The sequence below is a fragment of the Panthera tigris genome, chromosome D2 (genome assembly GCF_018350195.1).
Source record: "Panthera tigris isolate Pti1 chromosome D2, P.tigris_Pti1_mat1.1, whole genome shotgun sequence".
Classification (NCBI taxonomy): domain Eukaryota; kingdom Metazoa; phylum Chordata; class Mammalia; order Carnivora; family Felidae; genus Panthera; species Panthera tigris.
The window spans coordinates 43,698,920-43,726,630 of NC_056670.1; the positions used below are offsets into that span (position 1 = coordinate 43,698,920).

General features: G+C 50.1%; 1 protein-coding gene across 1 annotated transcript in view; it reads right to left on the reverse strand.

Annotated features, from left to right (window-relative positions):
* The window catches only part of GRID1 (glutamate ionotropic receptor delta type subunit 1), a 534,516-nt gene that overhangs the window by 440,696 nt on the left and 66,109 nt on the right, over window positions 1–27,711 (reverse strand). The window contains exon 2 of the mRNA XM_042960192.1: window positions 22,988–23,193. Within this exon, the coding sequence (XP_042816126.1) occupies window positions 22,988–23,193 (206 nt within the window). The remainder of the gene's footprint in view (window positions 1–22,987; window positions 23,194–27,711) is intronic.

Here is a 27,711-nt window from a genome sequence, read left to right on the forward strand (position 1 = left end):
GTCACCCCCTATCACCTCGTCCTGTTCTTAGGGAACTCTTCAGCTTTATATTATCTTGCTGTTATTTCTTCCTATTGCACTTACAAAGTAGGTTCCAGAGGAATAAGACCTCACCTGTCTTATTCTCCGCCCGCTACCTCAGCACCTTACAGGGTTGCAGAGTATCTGACACACAGGACGTGCTCAATAAGGATTGAGGAACTCAAGACCAATGAGGGAGCTGGTGGGATCTGGCTTTTCAAAAGGACCACAAGGTACATGCGTGTTATCTTCAGATGACTGAGGGGCTGACATGGGGAAAGAACAGTAAAATTACCCTGTAGCCCCAAAACACTGATCCAGGACTAACAGGGAGAAGCCATGAGACAGATTCTTCCTAACATCAAGTAGAAGTTCTCTCACTGTTGAGCTGCCCAATGACACAATAGGTTTCCTTAGTAGATAGTGAGTTCCCCATCTCTGGAGGTATGTAAGCAGAGGCCACTGCTGGAGTCCATGTACTGGAAAGATAAACATCCTGCTAAGTTCCTGAGTCCACGAACCATCCTCAGCACCCACTGTGGTTTCTTTCATCTTGGTCTTTTATTCTCACTGCCAGATCACAATCCCCTGAGCATGGCAGAGACTTGCTCTCTGGCATGGCCCCACAGGACCTTGCACCAGGAAGGGTCATGTTAATGGATGGAACACACACATCCATCAGACACAGTGGAATAGATGTGTCTGACTCTCTGTAAGTGAAACCAGGAGGTTCTAGGCAGAGCCAACTCCATGGGGCCCTGGGTGGGGGTGGGCACCATGCTGACAGAAATGAGCTTGGAGCCTCCACCTTCCTCCAGGGACACAAGCCTCGAGAGCAAACAGGGAAGGAGGTGTAAGAGGTGGCAGTCACCGAACGCCAACACCTGGACTCCAACTGCTTAGCTTAATCGGTCCTCCTGCCAGCCGCCATGAGGGGGTGACATGACTTCCATACCACAGACAATGAAACTAAGGCTCAGAAAGGTCAAGCAGCTTGTCCAAGTCCTACAGTGCATCCGGGGAGCTGGGAGTTGAGCTCAGTTCTGACAGATGCCACAACCTGCATTCCTGCCACTTGGCCCCCACCAGATCAGTCACTTTGCTTCCAATCTCGGGCCTTCCAACCTCGGAAACATTCTCAAGTCATTCTGTCTTTTCCTCTCCCCATCTTCTGAGAAGCTGAGGTCCCTCAAATACCCCCCCCCCCAGGTTGAGCCCGTCTTAACTGCACTCAGCTCCCTGTTCAATCATCCAACCCCAGACCCATTCAGAGGAAGCTGGTTGAATGAGCATGTTCCCACAACGCCTCCTTCCACCCATGTGCAGAGCTTCCTGCACGTGCCATAGTCTCCTTCCCATCACCTGGCACAGGTGCTCACAGAGGTGCTCAGCTCAGATGTGCCAAATAACCATGGCAGGACAAAGGCACATCGGAATATCCTCCCTCCCAGCCCACGAACAGGACCCAACAATGGCCCCTGTGTCTTCTCCACCTCCTTGGGCTTCCTAGGCTGGTTCCTGAACTTTTGTGGGAGTAAAAAGCGGGGGGGGGGGGCAGAAAGGAGGGGAGGGGACCAGAAGCAAGAGCACATGTGGACCATGTGACATATCTGGAGATTTGGGGAGCCCCTGTCTAGTAAGAGATAAGGGGGAAGAGAGAGACAGAGAACACAGATTCTAAGCATTGTTGCTGTGAGTTATGAATTGAACCCTCCGACTCTCTTCAAAAGATACCAGAAAAGAATTGCTAGGTACAGCATTACTTTTGCTGGTTTTCCTCCTAATATGACTTTACTGACACTGGGATGTGAGACACCATAGTTTCATTTGGATTACAAAGGAATGAAACACCATCTCCTGGGAAAGTACCTATGACTTACTGTGCTGGATGTATTTAGAATTCGTCATGCAAAAAAGCTTAGCTCTTTTTTCATCTCATAGAAGAGCCTATTGCCTCCACGCCACCTTCTGCTAAAAAAAAAATCCTTTGAGCAAAAATTCTGAAACTATAAATGTCTATTTTAGTACTCAACTATGAAAGAATCTGCAAGTATATGCAAATACATTTAATAAAATGTTTTGGTCATGTTAAAAAAAATTCAAAAGAGATGAATAAACGAACACATGAATGAGAACCTGAAATCCATTGTTTAGCTCACAAAGTTTTAAGTCTTTCCTGCCTATGTTTGAAATGATCACAACTAACACTTCCTAGGTAAAGGTTTGCCCTAGGTGAGGCAACTTTTTGCATATATTAACTCGTTTAATCTTGACAACCATCTATGAGGTAGGTAATAACATTACCTGCATTTGCAGGTGAGACATTGACCTTAGGTCCCACCATTAGTGAAGGGTAGAGCCAGAATTCCAACTCAGGAAGATGGCTCCAGACTCCTTTGCTTAGACAACTCTACTAACCTGCGCAGAGATCCAACTCGCTTGCCAAAAACGCCTTACAGAGCCAGCTACCCCACCACACAAGGTCAGTCCCATCCCAGCCACTCCTGGAAGAAGAAGGCTACAGGGTATTACCCTGGGAGGCCAAAATATGTGTATATCTTCTAACAGCTTCAGGATACATAGCAGAAAAATCAACCAAATGCAGCCACCCCCTCCTTGGCTATAATCAATAAGTGCTTACAAAATGTTATTTCCTAGAAACACAGTGAAATAACATGACAAATAGGAGTGTGGAAAGGACGGAGCCTCGGATGTTGAGGCTGAGGCACGTCTGCCATGCCTCCCCCCAGAACCCATCATGTAAATGCCCAAAAGCAACAATGCTGCTCTCTTTCCTCGTCCCCAAAAGGGCATTTAGGGAGAAACACTTCAACACGCGTAAAAGTGCTTGTGGGTTTGACTTAAATTGAATGAAGTCTCTACTTTGTGGGGAGAAGAGCACAAACAGGCCACGTGGCCAGGGGCTACGGCTCACAGAGCAGAGGCTGAGACTTGCCCACCTGGGAGACCCAGGCTGTGGCTCAAGTCATCCATCCACCAGCAATCAGACTGTCCCTTGGAGGCAGGCCCAGAGGGGCACAGTTGGCCCAAGGCATGAGTCGTCAAGGAAACTTTGAGTCTTCTGCCACTACCCTGTCTACCACCAACCCCACAGGCCACACCTAGCTAATTTTCCCATCAGAAAAGAGAATTAGAATCTCCTGTGCCAACAAATTCCAAATAATGTATGTAGATATTGCACCGTCAAGGAGGTAGAACATAACCCCCTACTCCTTAAGTGTGGGCTGCACATAGGGACATCTTTCCAAGGAGTACAGAAAAGGGGAAACGAAGAGTAACTTTAGAGTGGAGAAACGTGACAAACGCTACCTCAGCCGGGTGGTCAAGGTCAACACCAATAGTGATCAGTCATGTTGATAACACGCACACTTGATACGACGTGATAAGAATGGCAATTTACCTCCGTGGTCTTTCTCCCCCAAACCTATAATCCCAGTCTAATCATGAGAAAATATCAGATAAATCCCAACTGAGGGGTATTCTACAAAATACCTGACCAGGACTCTTCAAAACTGTTAAGGTCATCAAAAGCAAGGAAATTCAGAGAAATTGTCACAACCAAGAGGGGCCTAAGGTGACAGGATGACTAATGTATTGTGACACCCTGGGTGGAATCCTGGAGACAAAAAAGCACAGCAGGTAAAAACTAAAGAAATCTGAAAGCATGAACTTCAGTTAACAAAAATATATATCAATAATGTCATTAAAGGTGACAAATGCACCGTACTAACATAAGATGTTCATAATAGGAGAAACTGGGCATGCGGTACGTGAGAACTCTGTGTACCATCTCTGCAATTTATCTGTAAATCAAAAACTATTCTAAAATTAAAAGTTTATTTTTAAGAATTGGAGTCTCATCCTGAGTTCTGTAGAATATGCTTCCAAGACAGTCCTCAAAAGTGTTCCTTCTCCCCAGTTATCTCTGACTTCCTCAGTGCTATGTCAACATTCACCCAAATATTGGCAACACACTTCCTCCCTGGCCCCAGGTCCCCCATCCAATCTATCAGGTTCCCGGAGGCCACTCAGAGCTTTGACAACTCAGATGTGATGAGGCACACCTGTGTTGCAATGGCTCCCTCCGTCTTCAGGATTGCATCTGATCCCCAGCATGGAATCTGGGGCCCCTACTCTCTCACAGCCTTGCCCTTACTCTTCCTTGACATCCCTCTCTTTTTTTTATTAGCACTGTTTTTCTTTTAACTGAGGTATAGCTGACACACAATGCTACATTAGTTTCAGGTGTACAACACAGTGATTCAACAACTCCATACGTTATGCTGTGCTCATCACAAGTGCAGCTACCATCTGTCACCATACCATGCTATTATAATACCATTAATTATATTCCCCATGCTGTAGCTTTTATCCCCATGATTATATTCATAACTCAAAACCTGCAGCTCCCACTCCCTTTCACCATTTTGCCCAGCCTCCTAACCCACCTTCCCCTCTGGTAACCATCAGTTGTATTTATGGGTCTTTTTCCGCTCTTTGTTTCTCTTTTAGATTCCACATATAAGTGAAATCATATGGTATTTGTCTTTCTCTGTTTGACTTATTTCACTTAATAAAATACCCTCTAAGTCCATCCATGTTGTTACAAATGGCAGGACTTCATTCTTATTTATGGCTGAATAATATTCCATCCCGCAATCGCGCACTCGCGTGTGTGCACCCGCACACACACACACACACACACACACACACACACACACATGCACCCCACATCTTCTTTATCCATTCGTCTATCGATGGACACTTTGGTTGCTTCATATTTTGGCTATTGTAAATAATGCTGCAACAAGCATTGGGTGCCTGTATCTCTTTGAATTATTTTTCTTTTCCTTGGGTAGATACCCAGTAGTAGAATTATTTCTATCTCTAATTTTTTTTGAAGCACCTCCATACTATTTTCCACAGTGGCTGCGTCAGTTTACATTCCCATCAACAATGCACAAGGGTTCCTTTTTCTCCATATCTTTACCAACATTTGTTATTTCTGGGCTTTTTGATTCTAGCCATTCTGACAGGTGTGAAGTGATATTTCATTGTAGTTTTTATTTGCATTTCCCTGATGATGAGTGATGTAGAGCATCTTTTCACGTGTCTGTTGGCCATCTGTATGTCTTCTCTGGAAGATGTCTTCTTTGGAAATGTCTATTCAGGACCTCTGCCCATTTTTAAATTGGGCTATTTGTGGGAGATTTTGGTATTAAGTTGTATAAGTTCTTTTGTTTTGGATATAAATCCCTTATGAGATCTATCCTTTGCAAATATTTTCTCCCATTTGATAGACTGCCTTTTTTGTTTTGTTGATGGTTTCCTTTGCTATGCTTTTACATGCCTCTCTTGATGGTATCATATCAAAATATCTATTGCTTTTTCTCCAAAAAACTAATCCTCTAGCTCACCTGTGCTTCCCTCCCATGTTCCCACGTTTGCTAGTCCATCACCTGGGATGGCTTCTCTCCACTGTTTTCCCTGATTGTCTTGTACCTGTCCTTCAAGATTCAGATCAGACACTGCTTTCTACAGAAAGCCTTCCTTCACTCCAGGATGGATGTGTTGGCTTTGGTGGATACCCCAATCATGCCTACACTTACATCTATCCCCCACTGTTGACAGTTGCCTTCTTTCCGTGAGTACAGTTACAGTGCTCTCACCATGCATCTCTGGTGCAATCCTCACCAAATCCTTCTTTAATAATGAGTACATCACTGGAGGAAAAAGATGCAGTGAAAAATCACAACCAGCAGTCCAGACCTTTTGTTCCTAGGTATTAAATTACAAATTCTACTCTTTAGAACTCCATTATTCTCACTAGAGTCCTATATAACTACATTCCATTATATGGCAATGTAACGGATTACTAGATTTAATTATAACAGGATAATTAATGTCAAGATATTGCCCGTTTGGACATAAATATTAAATACTGGCTTCAGTGTAACTATTCTCTAACTGTGACTACCGGGCTTAGAAACACCAGTTTTTGATGAGAAGTACCTTTGTCATGAGGGAAGCAATGCCAAGTAGAACGAACACCTGTTTTGCAGGCTGCTACTGGACCCGAGGCAGCATGTCTCCTTCCTGGCTCGAAGTTGGGCTCCCGGCATCCCTGACCCTGTGATGAGCTCCATCTCTCACACCCTCCAGTGCAGAGCACCAAACCTTGCCTTGCTCTGGCGGAACTGAGGACCTTAGGCAGAGGAATTTCTCAAGGGATCATCCAGGCCCATTGGGAGGTCCCTGAGTCACATATGCCTTCATGACCTCCTTTTCCCTCCAAAACAAGAAGTAAGAGCAACCACAAGGAGTAAGGGGCTCTCAGAGGCTGTGATAAGGCAGAGACAGCACAGCCAAGCCCCGAGTGTGCTAAGCTTGCTGTGGAAAAGGAAGGCCCCACCTTGGTATTCCATCCTTCTAGCATGCCCTCTCCCTTAGCCACCTGGCTGGGGCTCCAAATTTACAATGACTATGATTTCATTCTGTGCCTTGACAAAAACATTGCCTCCTGTGAGTCACCTTTAGGCCACTCTCACATAATAGGACTATGAATGTCCACAAAAGCTAAATACAGGATGCAATATCCCACCTGATGCCCTCTTTCACCCTGGTTCTAGCCAGAATTATGGAACAGATATGTCCAAGCTTCCACTTAGCTTATACCAGAGCTGTGGGCAACTATGTAAGAAATCCTGCCACCCTAAGGCCACCCTGCTTTGAGGAAGCTCAAATAGCAAATTCAGAAAGAGCACAAGAAGAGGGAGAGATGCCCAGCCAGCTTCCAGCTTCTCCCATCCCTCACTCTTCCTGATCCAGGGGTTGTATGACTGACTGAAACTTCATGACAGCCTCTGAGCCAAAACCACCAAGCTGAGTCCTTACCAAAATTTCGATCCAAAGGAAACAGGTGAGATAACAAAATGATTTTTGTTTTAAGCCACTAAGTTTTGGGGTGGTTTATCACACAGCAGCAGATAACCAGAACAAAGGTCCAACCAACATCAGCCATGGTAGTGAACAAATAGCCCTTAGATCCTTCTTCCATGAGCCAAACTTGACTTCAGCTTCCTACACAGCCCCAGTCCTGTTGTGAACAGAGAAAGATGCTCTGTCTTTCCCCAGTGTGCTGATGCTCCTGGAACAAACATCTCCCTGAAATAGTCATTCAGACCCCACAATCACAGGGCCTGGGATCCCCAGGCCCCTTTAACCCCACATAGCAAGGACTCCTTGTCCCTACCTCAATCTCAGTCATCAATCCAGAAACAAAATAAAAATTTCCTTTGAGCATGCTATGATCGAGCTGAGACCTCTGGGTTACTCGTGTCTCCAAGTAAGATCAAGATAATGCCAAAGGCAGAGGTTCTTTTTTTTTTTTAACATTTATTCACTTTTGAGAGAGAGAGAGAGAGAGAGAGAGAGAGAGCACATGAGTTGGGGAGGGGCAGAGAGAGAGGGAGACACAGAATCCGAAGCAGGCTCCAGGTTCTGAGCTGTCAGCACAGAGCCCGACATAGGGCTCAAACCCATGAACTGTGAGATCATGACCTGAACCAAAGTCGGATGCTTAACTGACTGAGCCACTCAGGCACCTCCAAGGGCAGTGGTTCTGATGGGAAGCAAAGCTGCATCATCATCATCATCATCATCATCACTGCCACCACCACCAGCATCACCATTATAACTATCGCCATCATGATCATCATTATCACTATCACAATCACTGTCATCATCATACCCATTGTCATTATCACCAGCATCACCATCATAATCATCACCATCATCATCACCGCCATCACCATCACAGTCATCACAGCCATCATTACCATCACCATCACCACCAACATCAGCATCACCATCATCATCACCACCACCACCACCACCCTCATCATCAACACCATCACTAACATCATCATAACCATCACCATAATAACCATCATCACCATCACTGCCAACATCATCATCATTATCACCACCATATCCATCATCATCACCATTACTATCATCATCATACTCATTGTCATCATTACCAGCATCAGCATCACTGTCATCATCAGCCACCACCACAACCATCAGTATCATCAACATCACCACCACTGCCATGTAATACAGGGACATGTACTGAGTACTCATTATGTACAAGAAACTGACCTAGACACTTCAAGTATACTAGCTTGTCAAATTCTCATCACATCCTCATGATGTGGTCCTCCCTATATGCTACTATCCCTACCTTAGAGATGAGAAAACAAAGGATTGGAGCAGTTTTTAATTTGCTCACAGCCACCAGCCTTAAGAGCAGTGCTGAGATTCTAACTTCAAATGCACTAACTCCAAACACCATGTGCAATCTTACTTTCCCTGGCTCCTCTCTCTTCAAGCCCACTCCATGGTTCTTCATCCAGAGTTTCTTTAGAAATACTCTAGTGGAGACCCCAGGCCCCCAAGTACAACCTTGCAGTGCCTCAGTCTCATCATCTGGAGTGGTGACAACAGCCTGGCTCTGGACAGAGTGTCAGACCAGAGTGAGGGGCACCATACCATGGGAGGGAACAGGGTGAAGTCATTTACTAAGACCTACTCTGGGTCAGACAACACTGGGCATTCACCCCACACATTGTCTCATTTAACTTCACCACAATCCCGGGGGTAAGTAGGGATAAGCTTCCCTATGTTGTCAGTGCACTCAGATAAAGAGAGTAAGCCCAGCTGCATAACTTCCAAGCCTTTACTTCTGTTGCCCCAAATGTCCTTCCACCTTGAGGATGGGTCCCACGTGCCACATGCCAAATCCCCTATCTGACCCTGTCAGAGAAGCAGAGTTTTTCTCTGCACATTGACTTAGAGCAATTAATGAGTCAGGGATACGTTTGCTTTGCATTTCCTGGGCAGGTGACCATTCTGGGCATGGCTCTTTTCTCATTGAAAGATACCCCAGACAAGTGGAAGAGAGACAGACGCACAGCCCTGGACTAGATTGTCCTTGCTCAACCTCTTCCTGGCTCCAGAACCCAATCTGAGTGCCCAACTAGCTTATTATGCAACTTCCCTTCTTTTGGAAGCTGAAACTTGCCAGATTTGAAAGGATACCTCCCTTCATAGAAAGAAAAAGTCATGATTTTTTATAAGTGCCCACTAAATGAAATATGCAAATAGCATTCCCCATTACACAGAAAAAAATTTATGTCTGAGGTTTCCCACTCTGCCATGACTATAGCCCAGGTCCCCTGGCACGTGGAATGAGAGGCAAGAATAGGATTGGAATCCACAGCATGAGAAGGGGCACTATGTAAGTCTATCCTGTCCTAAGGGGAATGCTGCAGCCCAAGCCCAAGGAGCAGAGGTCACAGCTGTGGCCACACAGGCACGGCCTAGAACCTATGGGTGATGCTGAGAGCTGGCAGGGGGGTGGGGTGCAGTTGGGAGGAGCAATGGGTGGGATGGATGGCAAGGGAATCCCACAGTACTATCTCCCACTACACTGGTGGGCCCACTATGGGGGCGGGGAGTGTCACACAGGCCCCAAAGTGTCAGTGTGGAAGCAGGTCAACAAGGGCAGGAGATGTGAGCAAACTCTCCCCCATCATACAAACATATGCACACAAACATACAATGGCAGCACAGATTTGTTTACCTATTGGCACAAGTGCAAACAAACGGAAGCCCACAGGGGGCGAGGCCTGCGCTGGGCTCAGGGGCTGTCCTACCTGACTCCCATTAAGTGGTAGCGGAAAGTTAGCTGTGGGTTGGGTTAGCTCTTGTTGCTGCTTGCCTGAAATCCCTGGCAAAGGATGGGGAAAGGCCGTTCTGCAAAGGGTGTGTCCTCTCAGCCCTTCCAGAAAGAGAATCCTTGGAGCAGCAAAGCAGTCCCATTTTCACATACATTAATAAGATGCAAAGCTCTTTAGGCTGATTTCTTGCTCCTCGCAGGAAGTCACCATGGGTGGCTGCCAGGAGGCTGTGCTCACCCCTGAGAAGTCGCTGGGTTGTCACATGAAGCAGGGGCCTGCGTGATTTCCTGCAGCAAGGGCCCATGCAGGGAGTCCCAAATAAGGCTACCTACCCAGGGCCTGTGCCATCCCCATGGCCCCAGCAAGCCGAGGGGGCAGAGGGAACACCTCCCCCAGAGTAGCCCTAATCAGCTCCACAAACATCGGCTCCCTGTGGCCTGACAACTATGATCTACTATCTCCTTAGACTTCCCATGTCCCTGAGTTACTTCCTATAGAGTCGAACAATGGCAGAGAGGACACCTGCACCCTGGTCCCTTTCCAGATTGTGCTGCTGACCTGCTCACAACCCTCCTGTGACTCCCCATTAGATTGAAACCAAGTTCAAAGTCCTCCAATGACCTGAGAAGTCTTCTGGGCTTGGACCCATCCCATCACTCTTTGTCTGACTCACCCAGCACCAGGCATACCCTCCTCCTCCCGGATCCTCCATCATGCCACGCTCATTCCAACCTCAGGACCTTTGCATGTGCCATTCCATCTGCTGAAATTGCTCTGCGGTCAGATCTTGCTTTACATGTTCCATCACGCCCTTCTGGTCCCTCCACAAACACCTCCTCCCTGGTAGCACCATCCCTGATCACCGCATCTAAAACGATGTCACCACAGAACCACTCTCTTCTTACCTTGCTTTGTCTTTCTTCATAGAGGTTATCACTACCTGAATTACTGTGGCTTTATTCATTTGCTTATTTATTTAGTGACCACCCTCTGCCTCCTCTGGAATGTCAATCCTTTGAAGTCAGGGACCTTGTCTGTCTCAGTCACTCTGTATCCATAGGACCTACAATAGGGCCTGATCCATGTTAGCTGCTCAATGAACTTCTTGATCCATTTGAAGACCAGCAAACTGAGACCTGGAGAGGCGCTAGTCTGTAGGGTGCAGCATCCCAGGCAAATCTGGGCTGGGCTGGCTCAGACATTTATTGCCTGGGACTGTAGGCTCACTTCCTGTTCTCTAAATCACATCTCACTTGCAAGAAGAGACTAACCCCCACCTTTCAGGTGCCTCCCCAGTCCTCAGAAATGGCTAGGCAGAGCAGATTCGCAGCGAATCCCCAAATGCATCAGCCAGGCCTTTAAAAAATTGCCCAGTTCCCTTTATCATACTCAGTAGCCCTCCCAGAGCCCTGGAAAGCTATGACAACGCCCATGAACAGAGCTACCTGCCAGGGTCAAGGAACTACCACCAGCACTGTCGAGCACTATTAGGGGCACAAACCAAAACCCAATGATAACCCTCTGTCTAAAGAGCTGACCTCCACATGCTTAAAGACCAAGACCTTCTTGCAAATACAAAGAAGGATCCTAAGGTAGTTTAGCAACACCCTGGCACCAGCCAGCAAGGATAAGAAGAGTATGGGATGCACAGAAAACAAGGGTGGTACCTAGAGGATCCAGGGGAGAAGCAGGAACTCTCAGGAACAGTGCACTAAGGATGACTGCCAGTGCTTAGTGAGAAAGGCCTGAGAAAGGAGAACGGGGCTTACTTCACGCCATTCCCGTATTTAATATGCTTACGTTGATGGCATATAAGCCATAAATCAGACGTTGCCACTCAGCGGTCTGCAAGCCTTATCAGCCCTGCCACAGGCAGAGCTGGCCAACAGAGAGCTTAAAAGTTTTGTAATTAGTTGCCAACATTTAAAAATTAAGAGATTTCACAGTAAAGTCCAGATTTCTGGCTCCTTTTGAGACACAGAAAGCACTGGCTATACCAGGCCTTCACGTGGGAATCTCAAGGGCAACCTGACTGTCCCCTTCAGGGAAGGCTGTGCCCTCCAGGCACCCACGATTGGTACAGTCTCGGCCCTTCTTACAGCCCACCTGCTCTACACTTCAGTATTCCTGTCTGGAGGTCACAGGCATTAGGATTTGTGACTTGGTTGTCCCTGGCTGGTGTTCCAAAGGGAGGCTGCAGCTATTCTTATCTAATCCTTTGTTTGTCTTCAAAAGCCCCAAGTTACAGAGCGCCCAAGAGTGGTTCATGTGGTTACCTGGGCTGGGTGGACCCACCTGACTGCCACCGAGCAGCAAGAGGACAGCAGACACACAGCTCCCTTGCCCGCTCTGCTGTGCTAGCCACGGGGCTGTCTCCAACTGGGTGCTCACGGTTTGGGCACCCACTTCTCTTGCTTGTGGTTCTTCCCAAGCAGTTAAGCTTGCTAGCTCTTCAGGGGCAGGGCCCGTGTCTTTCTCCACCAAAGAATCCAGTGCAAGGGGTCCAGGGAAAGGGGCCCGTTGTGTTGGTGGTGGTTGGCCACCCAACAGGCTGTTAAAGGAGGGCTTCTCATCCCCAGAGTAATTCTGCAGGCAGAAAGTACAGCAGCTCTTTCTCCTTCTATCAGCCCAGCAAGCAGCAGCTCTGAGAAGCTACTAGTAGCTGTGCCTGCTTGGCCTGGCAAGGGAGAGCCCAGATGGCGGGGGGGGGGGGGGGAGATTCCCTGAATGCTCCCACCTGCTCCTGGGCACCAACTGCAAGTGCCCAGCCAGCACAAGGGGCCTGAGGGGGCGCTGAGATGCCCTCTCCTCCCCCATCCCCCCATGGACTCTAACATCTCTCCAGGTGAGCACTGGGATGACAGGCCAGTCTGCAATCCCAGCTGCACTGGCCGAGGGCCGTGAACATTCTGTCACTTTTTGCTAGTCCCATCCCTTACCACCCGGTTTTCCTCACCTGGTTCCAGGAGCTGTGCTTTCTGACATAGAATGCGTGAGGAGCCATCCTGACAGACTGGCCATAGCCCTGCTCCTCTGAGCCGCTAACACATGTGCCCTTGACCCCAGCAGCCCAATTGGTTCTACAATCCCAGCCAAACACTTTCTACAGACACAATAACAAAACTACCATTCACAGAGCACCAGCCCTGCACTGGGCCTTCTCATGGGCTTTATCTCATTTCAGATCCCACAGCAACCCTCAGGGAAAGTAATACTATTCCAGTTGACAGAACAGTAAATGGGCCCAAAAAGATGGCACTGAGAGTGAGCTGGGACCTGACTGTGCATCTATGTGTTCCAAAGGCAATGCCCCTTCCTCTCTGTGTTGCCAGCAGCCCTCACCCCTGGGGAAGCACCATCGTGCCCCCAGCTAAGCATCACAGATTCTCAGATTTCTTCTGCAAAGAAGGGAAAAGGTGGGGTGTGGGAAGGAGGAGGCAGAGAAAGGGGACACACTCAGGGGTCTGCCCTGTGCCTTGTTGCTGAAATTAAAGTCATTCCTGTCCTGCCTCTCCCATTCAGGAGGAGCTGAACCCCTCCCCTCCACACCTGCCAGCATACCAGGGCTTTCTATAAGGGGCTGGGGGATACATGCATGTTTCTCCCGGTGCACGTTTTCCTCGACATCCTACTTCCAACTGGTTCTCTTCTCTCATACTGTCACACGGGTCTGTCCCAGCAACTCCTTTCTCCCCAATCTCCATGGCTCCAACCACGGACCACAGCCCCTGTCCCTGGCTTTCTCCCTGACATCACTCACCAACACAGACACTGAAGATTCCTAACACACTATGAGGAGGGAGATGCCACAGCAAACAGCCGAGAAATGAGCATTAGACATGCCTGTTAACAGGCCATCAACCATGCCCACTTCTCTCCTTTGGTCAATCGACCCAGCAGCAGGTCACCATGAGAACCCCTAACATCAACGATGAGTGCACTTCAAAATTCAGAATGTTGACCTTGCCTGGAGTCAAGCAGATTTTTCACTTTTCTCAATGCTCTGTGTGGCCCATATCCTTACATTGGCTAAGACTCATCCGTTTCCCTGTCTAAGCAGCAGTCACTGGGTACCTTCTGGTGCCCAGCTCTCTGCTAGACAGCCCCTCTGGGGCCCAGCCCTATGAGGGAGGAAAAGGAGAGAACTGCAACCCAGAATATTCCCCACGCTTAATTATTACAGTAACCTTGTAGGTCAAGTGTCATTTTAAAGCCACTGTACAGAGAGGGAAGCAAAGCTCAGAAAGCCTCATGGTGAGGACACAGGACCTGAACCAGGTCTGTCTGGAACTCTGCCCCATTGACCACACCACAGAAGGGTTAAGGGGACCTTGGGGTCCTATGGACGTTGCTCTTCCAGTTACCAAGCAGGGAGGCACAGGCAGCCTGCCCAGCCCCTCGTGCTCCCTGCAGGTGTGTTAGCAGAGACAGGACCATGGGATCCAGGGGGGTGTCCTGCATTCCCCAGATGATCTCTCAAAGGTGCCCAGTCCACATTCCCCCTTCCCACCTGATCTTCAATGGCGATGTTCATCAAGTCCACCCTTTGTCATGTTCTTGGAGGAAAATGGGCTTCCCCTTGATCTGTCAAGAACAAGCTTCCTCCTCCTCCCAACAGCACATAGTAGAACAGAGCTGGGCTGTGAGTCAAGGAGTTCTGAGCTCACATCCCAGCTCTGTCACATAATCTGGGAGCATGAGCAGGTCCCACAACCACCAGTTTCCAATGCTCTGTGATAGCCCTTCCTTCCTAGCATTGCTGAGATTGGGTGAATCAGTGGGTCCTACATAAGCAAGCTTGATAAATAAAGGCCTGTTCCATCTCTCCCTCTGTTCCACATCCCCCTCCTCACCACTTTCACCCCAAAGTTGAGCCAGGTTGAAACAAAGTAGGAGAAAGGAGGTGCCTGGTCCTCATCATCCACACACCTGCAGGACACCTGCTTGCTCCTAGGAAGCTCGTCTGCACACTGGGACATGGAAGACAGATTACAAAATGCCCCCAAGTCACTACCCTTTAGTGTACTACCCTCTTTGCATTGTGACTTTGCACTTCCCCCAAGAGGAGTGTCCCAGGAGGCTCCCTCCTCTGCCCCTTAAATCTGGGCTGATCTCTTGGCTTGCTTTGGCCAAGAGATTGTACAAAAGCAATAAGGCACCAGGTCTGAGCCTGGGCCTCAAGTAGCCTGGAGCACTTGCATTTTCTCTCTTGGAACTCTGCTGCTGTCACATGAGTAAATGTGGATGAGCATGTACCATGAGAGACCCACGGCCTCGTCACCCCATCACCCTAAAACTGCCCTCCTAACTGGCCAGCCCAGCTGAATGGCCAGCTGACCACAGATGCATCAGCAAGCCCAGACAAGATCAGGCATGGCTACCCCAGGTCTGCTGACTGCCAGACTTAGGAATAACAACAAAGGCTTATTGTTTCATGACACTGAGTTTGGGGTGGTTTGATGGCGGGTGTCTGAGGCCAAGTTCTTGGTGGCACCAAGCAAAGGCACACTGGGAGCAATGCAGAAGACGGCAACAGAAAGCTTCTCTGTGGGTTTCTCTGTGGGCTGCACGGCACAGAGAGCTTTTCTGAGATGAATCCAGGCAATTGGAATAACCTGGCCTCACCTCTGCCTCTCTTAACACAGCTCAGCCTTCCTCTGGCTTCCTGCAACGCTGGGGAAATTCTGCTGCTTCCCTTCTGGGCTCCCCACCCCGCCCTTCAATCAACAAATGGGCTGACTCACCACCTCAGGGGAGGCCCCCCAGGCGGAACACCCTTGGGGATCCAGGAGCAGAAAGGGTAATTGAGTCATTCCACTGCTACAGGCTGTTTCCCTTTGTAAATACCTATTTCTCATGTTTGCTGCCTCCCCAGCCAGAAGGGGCTGAGAGACGCCCACAGGGAGGAAGTGACAGTTTGCTGGCTATTTAATGGCCCACAAAGGAAGAAGGAAAGAACACCAGGTGTCTCCAGACCTGCACTTCAGGTTCATGATCTCACTCTTTGACCCCAGGAAGAGACAGAAAGGCCTCCCAGACAGCCAAGTAAGACCTTCCTGAGCACCAGGAATGGGATGGCATGATTCAAGATGCAACTCAAAATAGAAACAGCACTCGAGCAGAAAACAAACACCAAAAGACCCAGAAACATTCAAGCATTGTCCCTTGATGAGAGCTTGGATGCCTGTTTAAAATATTAAAAACTCAAACATTAAATGCTTTCAAAACACTATCTTACTCAGGTGCCCCTGCTTAGCTACAGTATTAAGAATGTGTTTTGTCTGCCCACTAGGCAATCCAGCTTCTAGAGAATGTTTGCATGCAGCCGAGGTCAGAGCTCCTGGGATTGATTGCACCCTTCATCCACCCGTGTGCCAATCATCATCCATAGGCTCTGAAAAGGTGATTCACAAAGATGAACATGTCCCACCTCCTAACCTCACACGTTCCAAGGCCCCATGGGGAGGGGAGTACAAATGACAAGTAGTCACAGCAAGAGTGGTGGGTACCGCGGATGCCCCCGGATGACAAAAGGCAATAGAGGTGTGCTAGGAATGTGGAAGGTCCCACAAGGAGGGAGCCCACAACGGCTTCCCCAGTACGCATGGGGGTCCACAAGGATCAAGGGCAGTGCGGACAGAGAAAGAAGGGGACAGCGGCCATGTGGAGTCTCTGTTCTCTTCCCCATCTCAGCCCCAGGCCACCAGTTCTGGCTGCCTTGAGCATCCCTGAGCTCCAAACCTACCAGAACAAACTCAACACAGTATCTTTTCCTCATAAGCTTATTTCTAAGAATTTCGGGGGGGGGGGGCGGGGGGAGGAAGCATTTCTCAGACTCATAGCACTTTTGCTGAAGTACTAAGGCTTTAAAATCCGTAAACAGTAGGATATAATTAAATGCAAATGCAGGGCCACATTTAAAAATTAATCTTCTATAATTAATTAGTAATTTAAAATATTCTGGTAAATGATACTTAAATGGCACAGAATTATCCTAGCTCTGAGTGATAAAGTCGCCTGCTGAAGCTTTACCATGTTGGAGTAAGAAATATTTGCATATATCATGTGGGACAACAGAACACTGAGATTACTTAATTTTCCTTTGCTATAAATGTATTAAAAAAGCACAGTCTTTATATTCAAATTGTGGGAGCAAACTCACTTGCTGCAGCAAACTCTGAGAAGCAATTGATTCAAAGCCAGGAGTTAACCCAGCCTGTGCTTCTAGTAAGGATTAAATTGGCCTCCAGCCACACTCCTTGCCCGGGAAGCCAGTCTGAGCAGAGTTGAGGAGAAATTTGGGGAGTGGCCTTTTCCACCTCCGTCCCTTCTATTCACCGGTGCCTCACAATCTGGGTGAAAGGGGACCCCCAGTCCCAAGCAATGGGGAGCTGTCCTACCAATAGGCTGCTCCTCTCACTGTTTTTCTCTCCCATCCTTCTGGCTACAGAAAGAGATCACCGATATCTAACTGCAAAAGCTAACTGCCACCTGCTGTAACCATCACTTGCCATTTCTCTCCCAACATTGCAATGCCTTCCCCAGACTGCTCTGCCACCAGCAATGCCTTTACCCTGGTGTGTGTGTGGGGGTGTGTGTGTGTGTGTGTGCACATATTTATGTATAGGTGTGGGGGCTGAGGGGCTGTCTGTTAGGCTGTGCTCGTCTGAGGGTCTGCTTGTACGAGCTATGAGGCTGGTTAGCCGTATCATTGCATCAGCCTGTGTCTGTGTGCGTGTGTGTGTGCGTATGCGTGTGTGTGTTTGTGCCTGTGTCACAAATGTCTAGTCTCCCACACTGGCCTGCATGGCTGCTTATCGTCAGTCCTCTCCCAACACACTCACCTCTCTGCACATTGCTCCCCCTACCCCGTGCCAAAGCTGGGCCTGGGAATGTCCCACCCACAGGGGCAGCCACTGCCATTTGCTGACGCACCCAGGCCTAAGGCAGGGTTCTTAAGCAAACTTCACCCTTCCCAATAGCAGGAGTTTTAAGACCAAGGCCCTTGCTGACAGGCTGGCCGAGGACTTGAAGGCAAGCTGAAAAGGCAACGAAGGTACACACAAGGCAACGAAGGTACACACAAGCTCTTTCTATTAGAGGTAAGAAATATAAAATATCCATGCATTTATTCCCTCAGCAGCCATTGTGGGCTAGCCTTGTGCTGCTCTTGAAAGACACAAAGGTGGACACCACCCAGCCCTGTCCATGAGGGGCTCACTTTCTTGTGGGAGGGACAGGGTGCCCAATATCTACAGGCCGCACCGAGCTGGATGGTGTGCGAGCTGCCGGGACCTGCTGGCTGCTGTCTGCCTCAGGAACTGGGCAACTCTTCTCCAAGAGTGCACAAATGTTTCAAATACTTTGTTTCTTACTCTTTCCAGAAAAATGAAAGAGACAGGGAGGGAAGGGAGAGGAGGAAACAAGGAGGATACAATAGGAAAGAGGGAGGCCTAAGTCCATCTAGAGGCAGGGGCACACAAATGACAAAAAAGAGCTGAAAGAACAAAGTCCTGGAGTACCCCACCCCCACCTCCGGAGGAATCCTCAGTGGATGAGAGCTCTGGGGTGTGCCACCTAGGCCAGCCACTGCGAATGCCCAACACGACTATGGTCATGGTGGTGGTAGCCACAATATTTAACATCATGTGGGTCTCCAGGAGGAGACACCACCTCTGTGTCCCCAGCCAGTACTTGATATGGCTCCTGGTCCATAGTAGGCACCCAATCTGTAGTAAATGGTTGGGTGTTTAGGTAGGAGGATGGATAGATGGATGGAAGGATGGATGGATGGATGGATGGATGGATGGATGGATACATGCATGCATGCATGGACAGACGGACACATGGACAGATGATGGACAGATGGATGGAATCACCTCCAGGAAGACGAGATGAAGCCCAGGACCAAAACTGAGTGTGCACTGGAGGTCTCCCCATCAAACCTGGCCCAAGAAGAAGGGACAATAAGACATACATACCCTTCTCAGCACTGGGGCCGTGGTTATGGAATGCACTGTAAGCTGTTAGCCTCAAAGACTCTGAAAAGGACACCAAGAACAAACTGGTCCTGAAGTTTAGACTCCCCACCTTGGATCAGGGACCCCTTCCTGCTGATACCCCAGACTCAGCCTCAGCCACTCTCCACCCTGTACATCCATTGCTGAAACCACATGACGCACAAGTCCCTGAAAACACTGGGGCTCTCCAGACTTCTGTCCCCCAGCATCCCCTTTGGCCATGGAGTTAATGAAGGTTCATTCCTGTAGACCCAGCCCCAGTGTCACCTACTCCAGGAAGCATCCCTGAGCATCTGGCCACCCCCATCTCTCCCTGGCCAGAGGGCATTTCTTCATCCTTGGCACTCTCACAGAACCTGGTCCACACCTCTGCTCTGACAGGTGAAGGAGTCTGTTCACACCTCTCTCCTCCCCACCAAACTGGGAGCTCCATGTGAGCAGGGACAACAGCCTCAGTGCCCAGCACAAAACTTGACATGGCACTCAGGCTCATTAAATTCTAGAGAAATGAAAGATGGAACCCACAGACAGAAGGAAGAAGGTTCCAACAGCCACAGACAGGATTCCCAGGCAAAGCCTCTGCCCTCAGCCCCTCTCAGGACTCCCACGGCCCTGGAGTGAGGAGAGGACACTCACATCCCCAAACCCCTAGCGGGTGGTTCAGGCTGACAGGCTACATGGGGACAGCAGCATAGTGGGTATCACTGCATAATGAAGCCCCACTTAGCAGTCAGTGGTCTACAGACATATCAAGGCCCAGCTGAGGATAGAATGAGTCCAACTCACTTCCCAGTTAGGGTGATTAAAAAGTGCTGCTTACCCTTACTCAGAGATCCAATGGCAATCCCAGAGCAAAACAAGCCTTTCAGGAAGAAGGATTCTCTATGGCCTGTGCCCTCAGCAGTCCCCAAGGGCACTCCACAGTGGGCTCCAGGTCTGGGACCAAGGGACCAGAGTGCTGTCACCCCTGAGCCCAGTTTCCCCAAGGGAGGCCTTTTAAAAACAACGCACTAGTGTGGTGGTTGTGTAGACTGTGATAAAAAGATCCCAGAGGAGGGAATGTGGATTCAAGACTGAGTGATGGAAGGTGAGGGGATCTTGAGGTGGGGCCTGTTATATGAGCCCACGTGCCTCCCCCCATGGCCTCGGCCTGCTTGTTCTGCTGACACCCACCCACTACCAAGGCCAGACTCCCCCACGGCTCCCAGCCAGGATGGCTTCTCATAAAGTGGGATCACAGAGATGCCGGTGGTGCGTGGGCCCCCAGGCTGAGCCCCCCACAGGGAATGCACACATCCTGGACACTGGACAGAGACACAGCTCCCAACACAGCATGTGGACAGCCTGGCAAGTCCCAGGCGGCCAAGTCCACATCATACAGAATTTGTCACTAGCGATAGCGAAAGTGCCAGCCTTCCCAACAGATTCACACGTAGCAAAATGTAGAAGATTCAGGCAGAACCGTGTTTTTCCCTCCTCCCATCAGCCGGGCTTTTTGAGTGGGGAAGGGAGAAATTACAGTCGGGAGAGCTACATACCCCACCACTACTGTCCTGACTGGGTATAATATCCACATGTCTTCAATAGCTGTGGGGCTCTCAGGCCATTTACTGCCCCATAACAGTGTTCTGAGTTTCTTAAAATTTAGGATCTGTCCCATCAGTGGATCAGCCTTGCTAACACCCTCTATCCTCATTATAACAAACAAGAGGTGGGCTCGGTCTGCTCAGAAAGCCCAAGCAAGGCCTCCAGGCAGTGAATGAAGGTTTTGTGCAGTGATGACCTCCCCAGGTCTCTCCCAGAGGATCTTCTGGACTAGCCAGCCATACATGTCACATTCACCTTCCTTCTCCTACTGTGTTTAGTAGATGCCCTAAAATTCTTTGAGCATAAGCACCCTAAAATCCTCTGCCAGACCTTGGACAGAGGGAGTTGAGCCATATCCCCCAGCATGAAGGGAGCATGGCCACACTGACCTACCACCGGCACTATAATATTCTCTCCTCCCAACAACATGGCAAATGGGGACCCTGGAGTGGGTCAAATCTGGATTTGACTCCTGCCCAATTACCCGGTGGCTACTTATGTGACCTAAAGCCAATCATTTAACTTCCTCAGCTTCACTTGCCCCATTTGCGGACCATGACAATTAGGGAAAGCACACAAAGGGCCAGGACCATGGTGGGTACCCAGGAAATGAAGCCTCCCCACCCCCACCCCAGGCATATGAGATCAAAAACCAAGACCCTGACCAGCTGGAGCTGAAGGCAACAAAGCCCAGGTGCCATCCTTCCCCACGGTCTCCGGCCAGCACTCCCAGGGGCTTGTCACTCTTGCCCTGCATTCAGAGTAGCCCCTCCTGGGGCATCCCCAGCTCTGCAGCACCCAGCAAAGCAAAGACTTTGCAAACACAGTCGGGGGGGGGGGGGTTAAGGGGGGGAGATCAAGAAGGCAACAGGCCAAAGCCAAGCCAAGTATTTCCAACACTGCAGAAGTTTGCATAATTATCCACTTGGAAATAATATCTTTAGGCCAGTCTTGTTTGCATCTTAAATCCTTGCAGGGCTTAGAAACAGAGCAAGGGCTGAATTCATCTGGAAGGGAAACAGTGAATATGATGTTTCCTAAAAAGCTATGTACCAAATGCTTTACCATCGCTCTAGTCTCCTTCATCCCTACTTTACAGATGAAGAAACTGAGGTCTCACCGGTGAGGCAAATCACCCAAGGTCACAACGATACTAAGTGGAGGAGTTGGGACTTGACCCCAAATCTGCTGAACTCCGAAGCCAATACTCTTCCCACTCCCAAGCTTAACAGCAGAGCAGTGACAAGGCAGAAAGGAAGCAAGCAGAGGAGGCAAGATGTGGGCAAGAAGAGAGAGGAAGAAGCCCAGCAACAGAATTAGTGGACACCATCACCAGAGCAGACTCCGGCCGGGGGAATTTAGCAAGGACAAAAGCTTTCCTGTGAGCAGACACCGACACATGCGCTGCTGGGAACATTCTGAGAAAGCCTGGATGCATTAGAGCCGATCCCGGGCTGCCCATTACTGGCCTGAATCACTTCCTACAGGGAAACGTGTTCCCGAGAAAATGCCGGGCGCCGACAGGACATCACAGCCTGGCTGACCACCAGCGTGATCTGGGCACTGATTAGGCCAAGAGCGGCAGGGCTGGCAGCCAACTGCACCAAATTAAGCGTTCCGAATTTTAAGTTCTCCGGCGGTAGGCTCCGTGCCGGTTCCTGATGCGTAAGGTAGCATTCTGAGTAATAATTAATTAGAGGGGAAAGCGGAATAAGCAACCAAAGTACATCAACTGGAATTAGTATAATTCTTTCCCTTCATTTTCCTTTCAATCAGAGGGAGCCAAACAGGTGACTGGGGTTGGAAAGGAAATCGCAGGGAGCATTTGGGCACCGGGAGACCCCTCTGGTCCACCCCTCCTCCCAGGAACACCACACCCCCAGCACAGCCCCCGCCCCCAGAAACCAACCCAGGCCAGAGAGGCACCTGCCGCGTCCAGCTCGTCACCTTTCTGCCATCAGGCCGCCAGGGCTGGCACCATGAGCCAACTCAGAGAGTATTTCTCATTGCCTATTCTCAAGACACCAAATTCTTTGTTAAGCTGCTGGGCCCTGTCTTCATTAGAAGGCCCTAACCCCTGATAGAGGTGTTTAAAAAAAATGCACTGATTAGCCCAGGCACCAAAAATACAAGCACGCACACCAACTATCATTTGAGATTATGCAACCAACACCTCCTCCAGGTGCTAACAAATACCAAGGCAGAGCTGCCCACCTCTGCAGAGAGCTGGAAATTTATTTTATCCCTAAAGGCTTACACCTGTCAGCAAAGAGAGGAAAATTAAAACACCACCACCACAAACAAACCACAGCCTGGGTTTGGCCTCAGGTATCCCTGGCAGAGACTTGTAAACGGGCTTCCCACCAGCTGCCCCCAGCCTCTCAGGGTCCATGAAGGCCTTGGGTCACCTGCTGGGAATCAGTCGGGAGCCAGGTTGTGCTCGGGGTCTCTTTCTGGAACATGCTGTGGGCCCAGCACCCAGGAGTCCCCACGTCCAGTTTGCTCCTGCACGAGTGGGCTGTGCCTGGCGGCCACCTGGGCCACCCCACAGGACCCCGGGGAGAGGCTCCTGCGGCCCCAGGCCCCACCACCTACCTCATTGATGAAGGAGTGGGCCCCCTGCGGGCTGAGCAGAAGGATGGCTCGGCGTAGTGTGTCCCGGTAGCGGTTCAGCTCCTCCGTCTTCATCGTGGTGAAGAGACTGGTGAACACGTGGCTAATGTTCTTGTCCACCTTTTGCAAAGAGACGTCAAGGCCCAGCCGCGAGGCCTGATCCAGAAAGCTTTGGAGCCCACGGATATCTAAGCAGTGGAGAAGGGGGAGGAAAGAGTGAGCTTTAAGCAGGAAGGGTCTAACTCCAATGCTCCGTGCCAGGTACAGGCCGCTGCCACAAGCCACGGCTCACGTCTGCCACAGTGACCACTGAACAGAGATGGAAAACACCCACACATCTGTTTGGCCCCAGGGTGAGTGTCTCCCACCATGAGGAGCATGGCCCACCATCCAAAAGGTCCTGTGGCCGGAAAACCCTTTGTGATGACCTCCCTTTCTCTCCCTATTGCTTCCACCCAACAGGAGCGAAAGTTCTAGCAGTTCTGTCCTCCACACCTGAGCTGCCCCCTCTACAGGATGCTCTGGGCCTGCCCATGTCACACAAGGTGCTCTCTCCCGGAGCCTGGGATGCCCATGGGCCACCATGGGCACACCCTGCCCCATCCACTCCCCCAGAATCAAATTCACAGTAAACAGTATTAATTCAACCAGAGCGCCTTTCCCAACCCATTGCTCTCCCAGACTTTCCCTTCATGCCCATTCCACAAACTTCTTGAGCTTGCCAGGCACCATGCAAGCTGCTACAGTGAACCCTCAGCTGCCCACCTTTCCAGGATGACAGATTCACCAGTAAGTCTAGTCCCAGCGAGACGTAATAAGAGTGGTTATGGAAAACCAGACACAGTGCCAGGGAGGAGACCAGGGCGCCATGGAAGTCATGACTGGGGTGCTGGGGGGAAATGTGCAGGGGGTCCCAATTTCCCACCACAGGGGAAGCCCTGGAATAGGCTCTAGGAACTTGCCATGGACTCTGACACTTAGAATTTTGGATAGTTCCTTAAACACATGGGCAAATCTTCCATCCACTTTGTGCCTCAATTTGCTCATCTATAAACTGGGGATGTAAATTTCTGACTTCCATTTTCACAGGACTATGAGGAACCACAATTCTTCAGGGTCCCAGTTGTTTGTGTCCCAGGGGCCGGCACCTAGGAGGCACAGAGAACCAACCTCCTAATGGTTCGCGGGGAGGGCACAGTAGTGCCCCAATAAGAGCCCTGAGAGCCTTTCTACGGATGGCAAATGCAGGACTAATATTCAATCCTGTGGCACCTGTATTCAAGTCCAGCCATGACCTCAGCCAGCTTTGCCCATCGGCAACCAGGCCCCTGAAGCACAGACACTTACCCAGAGCTGCTTGCCTGCAATGCACGGGGGTCCCAGTGCTGCTCTGCCCACTGAGTCACACAGGAAAATGGCACCAGGCAGCAGGTCAGGCTCTCTTCATCAAGCCCTTGCCCCCTCCCCCAAAGCTATGAAGTATGAAAAGGTAACAGAGATCCTGCCACAGCGCCAGAGGCTCCCGACACACAGGCCCCTGGCTATCGACACCCCTCAGATTCCCAGGGAGGCCACGCAGTCCTCACAGCCTGCTTGGGTCCTTAGAGACCTGGAGTCCCAAAGCCTCTTGAAAGAGAAGCTAAAAGAGGTTTTTAAGAAGTCCTCTTAACCGAACAGAGGGAATGACAGGGCAGAGGTGCAGAGATGGCTCAGGGTGTGGAGGTGCAACAGGTGGAGGGGACCCCCAGCTAAAAAACTCAGTCAACCCCAGCCACCCCCTCTCCTGAGCACAGCACAACTCACACCCGCCAATAATAAGCTTGAACACCTCGGCCCAAGCAGACACCCAGGTCCAGCAGCCGCTCCCATGCTAGGCAGGCAACGGCCTTCTATCTGTGCCCAGGATGGTCTCCCCCTGGATCTGGGCTGTTCAATAGAGCAACCACTAGCTACATGGGGCTGTTTAAATTTAAACTTAGATTCATTAAAATTAAATAACATTATACCTCAGTTCCTCAGTCACACTAGCCACATTTTAGGTACTTACCCACCACATCTGGCTGGTGGCTACCATAGCGGGCACCACAGATAGCCATCATCTATGATGGATCACTGCAGAAGTTCTATTGCATGGTACTGCCTGAAAAACTATCTCGTAAACAGCATGGTGTAAATGATGTTCCCAAATATGGGAGATCAGCTGTATTTAGGCCCCTGGTAATGGCCTCCCTCTTCCTGTGCCTCGTGCCCTGTCACTCTGAAGACCCTTCGAGCCTCTACTCTGGGACACACGACCTGCTCTGACCTATAAGACAGCTGTGACTTGGTGCAAGCAGAGGTCTGAATAAGCATTTGTGCATTCTGCTTCCGCTCTTGGAGCCTGCCACCACCATGAGAACACCCGGGGCTGGCCTGCTGAAGGGATGCGGACACACGTGGAGACTCAGGTGGGCCCCCAGGCAGCCACCCTCAGTCACAAGTCAACCGCATCCAGCTACTCGAGCGAGCCTAGAGCAGAACTGTCCAGTTGATCTACAGACGCACAACAAATAATAAATGACTTGTTCTAAGCCACTAAATCTTGGGATAGTGTGTTTCTCAGCAATGTATACTGACAGAGCGAGTTGATCAGACAACTTTATCTCATATAGCATATGAGAACTTCAATGAAAGAACAGGGCTTATGTCTTAAAAGTAACTCCACACACAGCTTTCCCATGGCACTGCCCACGTGGAGCTGAGCGTGAGCCAGATCAGGCAAGGTCACAGCCTCTGTGGCCCTATCCCTTCACCTGGACACCAACAGCCTCACTGCCCCCATGGCTTAATCTGACCCAGATGTGAGCACAGCTGACAAGACACTGAGGGCTGACTGGGACAGGCATGAAGGTGGCACCCTCAGACCCACATCTACCAGTTCCCACTCCTCTTCTGCACCTTGCAAGGCCATCACAAGTCTTTAAAGTGGCAGAGGGGCACCTGGGTGGCTCAGTCAGTTGGGCATCCAACTTTGGCTCAGGACATGATCTCACAGTTCATGGGTTCAAGCCTGGCATAGGGCTGTGTGCTGACAGCTCAGAGCCTGGAGCCTGCTTCAGATTCTGTGTCCCCCTCTCTCGCTCTGCCCCTTCCCTATTCTCTCTCTCTCTCTCTCTCTCTCTCAAAAACTGAATAAACATTTAAAAAAAAAATTTTAAGTGGCAGAGACTAACCATGTCTGCAGAGGCATGCTTTCTGCACCTGCACATGAGCACATGCACAATGAGGGCTCCAGCATGGCTCTGTGTCCATGCCCTTGTGTCCATGAGTCCAATAGGGCTCTAGGGACCTCATACGTCATGCCAGCATGGCTAGTCCTCCCAAACAGGGCGAGAAGTCCCCTGAGGTCCCTTCCCTGAGGTCCCCCTGCCTAAAACCATCTCAACCTATAGGACTGTTCCACTTTCTTAGGGAACAGGAGGTGCCACTGTGTGCAGGCAACTGTCTTGGGACCCCCAAGTAGACACAAGGACATGCACACATGGAAAATACAAGTCGTCAGAGCTCCTGCACACCTTCACCTGCTCTGCTTCTGCCTACTGTTCCAGGCAGCCCCGGCTGGGACTGAGCCATCACAGAGAATTTAAGTTCCCTGTCAGCAGCTGGCTCCTCACCCCTGGAACAAGCGATGAGGGCTGAAGGCACACTCCCCAGGGACCACAGCCCCTGGCTATAACCACCTGCTCCCACTTGGCTGAAAAGGTCAGCTCTCAGCCTCTGAAGCTCTTATTCAACTCCACATGGTGAGGGCTGGGAGCACAGAAACATGTGAGAGCTTATGCTAACTTTGCAGCCCTCCTGACATTCCCCAGGAACAGGGCCAAGGAAGCCCACTTCTCCAACACAAGTCCTTTTCTCCCTACAACAGACTGGGTTTGCAATGCCCCCTACCCCCATCCCCTCAAGAAATCCATCTCTCCACTGCTGCTCCCCAGGAAGGGAAATTCTCCAAGAAGGTAGACTAGGGAACAAAGCTGGGGCTACTCCCATGAGCAGCAAAGTGTGCACCCCAGGAGCCCCTTGGCCCCCCTGGAGTTCTGGACCTTGGCCCAGTTCCTCCCCTGCAAGGTCCCTGTGCATAATGCCAGCCCAGGCACCACTCCTAGTGCACCTCCTCCAACCAGACCCACCCCCACTGGTCAGGGAGCTGATGGGATATCCCCAGCCCCAGCCCCAGCCCAGAAAGGGCAGGAAGAGGTAAATGGCCCACAGTTGTCCAAGGCCACAAGGAGAGGCATAAACCACGAAAGAGGGCATCGGTCACCCATGGGGATGGGGAGAGGGTCCCAGGAGAGGCATCCAGCTCCCCAGAGAAAAAAAACCGTATAGGGAGCATAGGCAAGTGCACTCCTGTGAGGAATGTGATACGACGGTGCCCCACCACAGGCCTCAGCTTCCTTGGCCCGCCCTACGGGCTCTCAAGTCTTTCTAATATCTGAAACTGAACAAGCCATCCAGTGGAAATTTATTCATCCCTTATTTTCTCCTATATTAACTAAGAGCTTTCTCCATGTTGGTCCCTCTCCTAGGTGCTGAGAAACAAGAATGAATGAGCCCACGGTGTTCCTGCTGTCAAAGAACTTACATTTCAGGGGCTGGAGAACAGACCGGAACAAATAAACACCATGCTAAATAGATAATTTCCAACAGTGGTAAGAGCTCTGAAG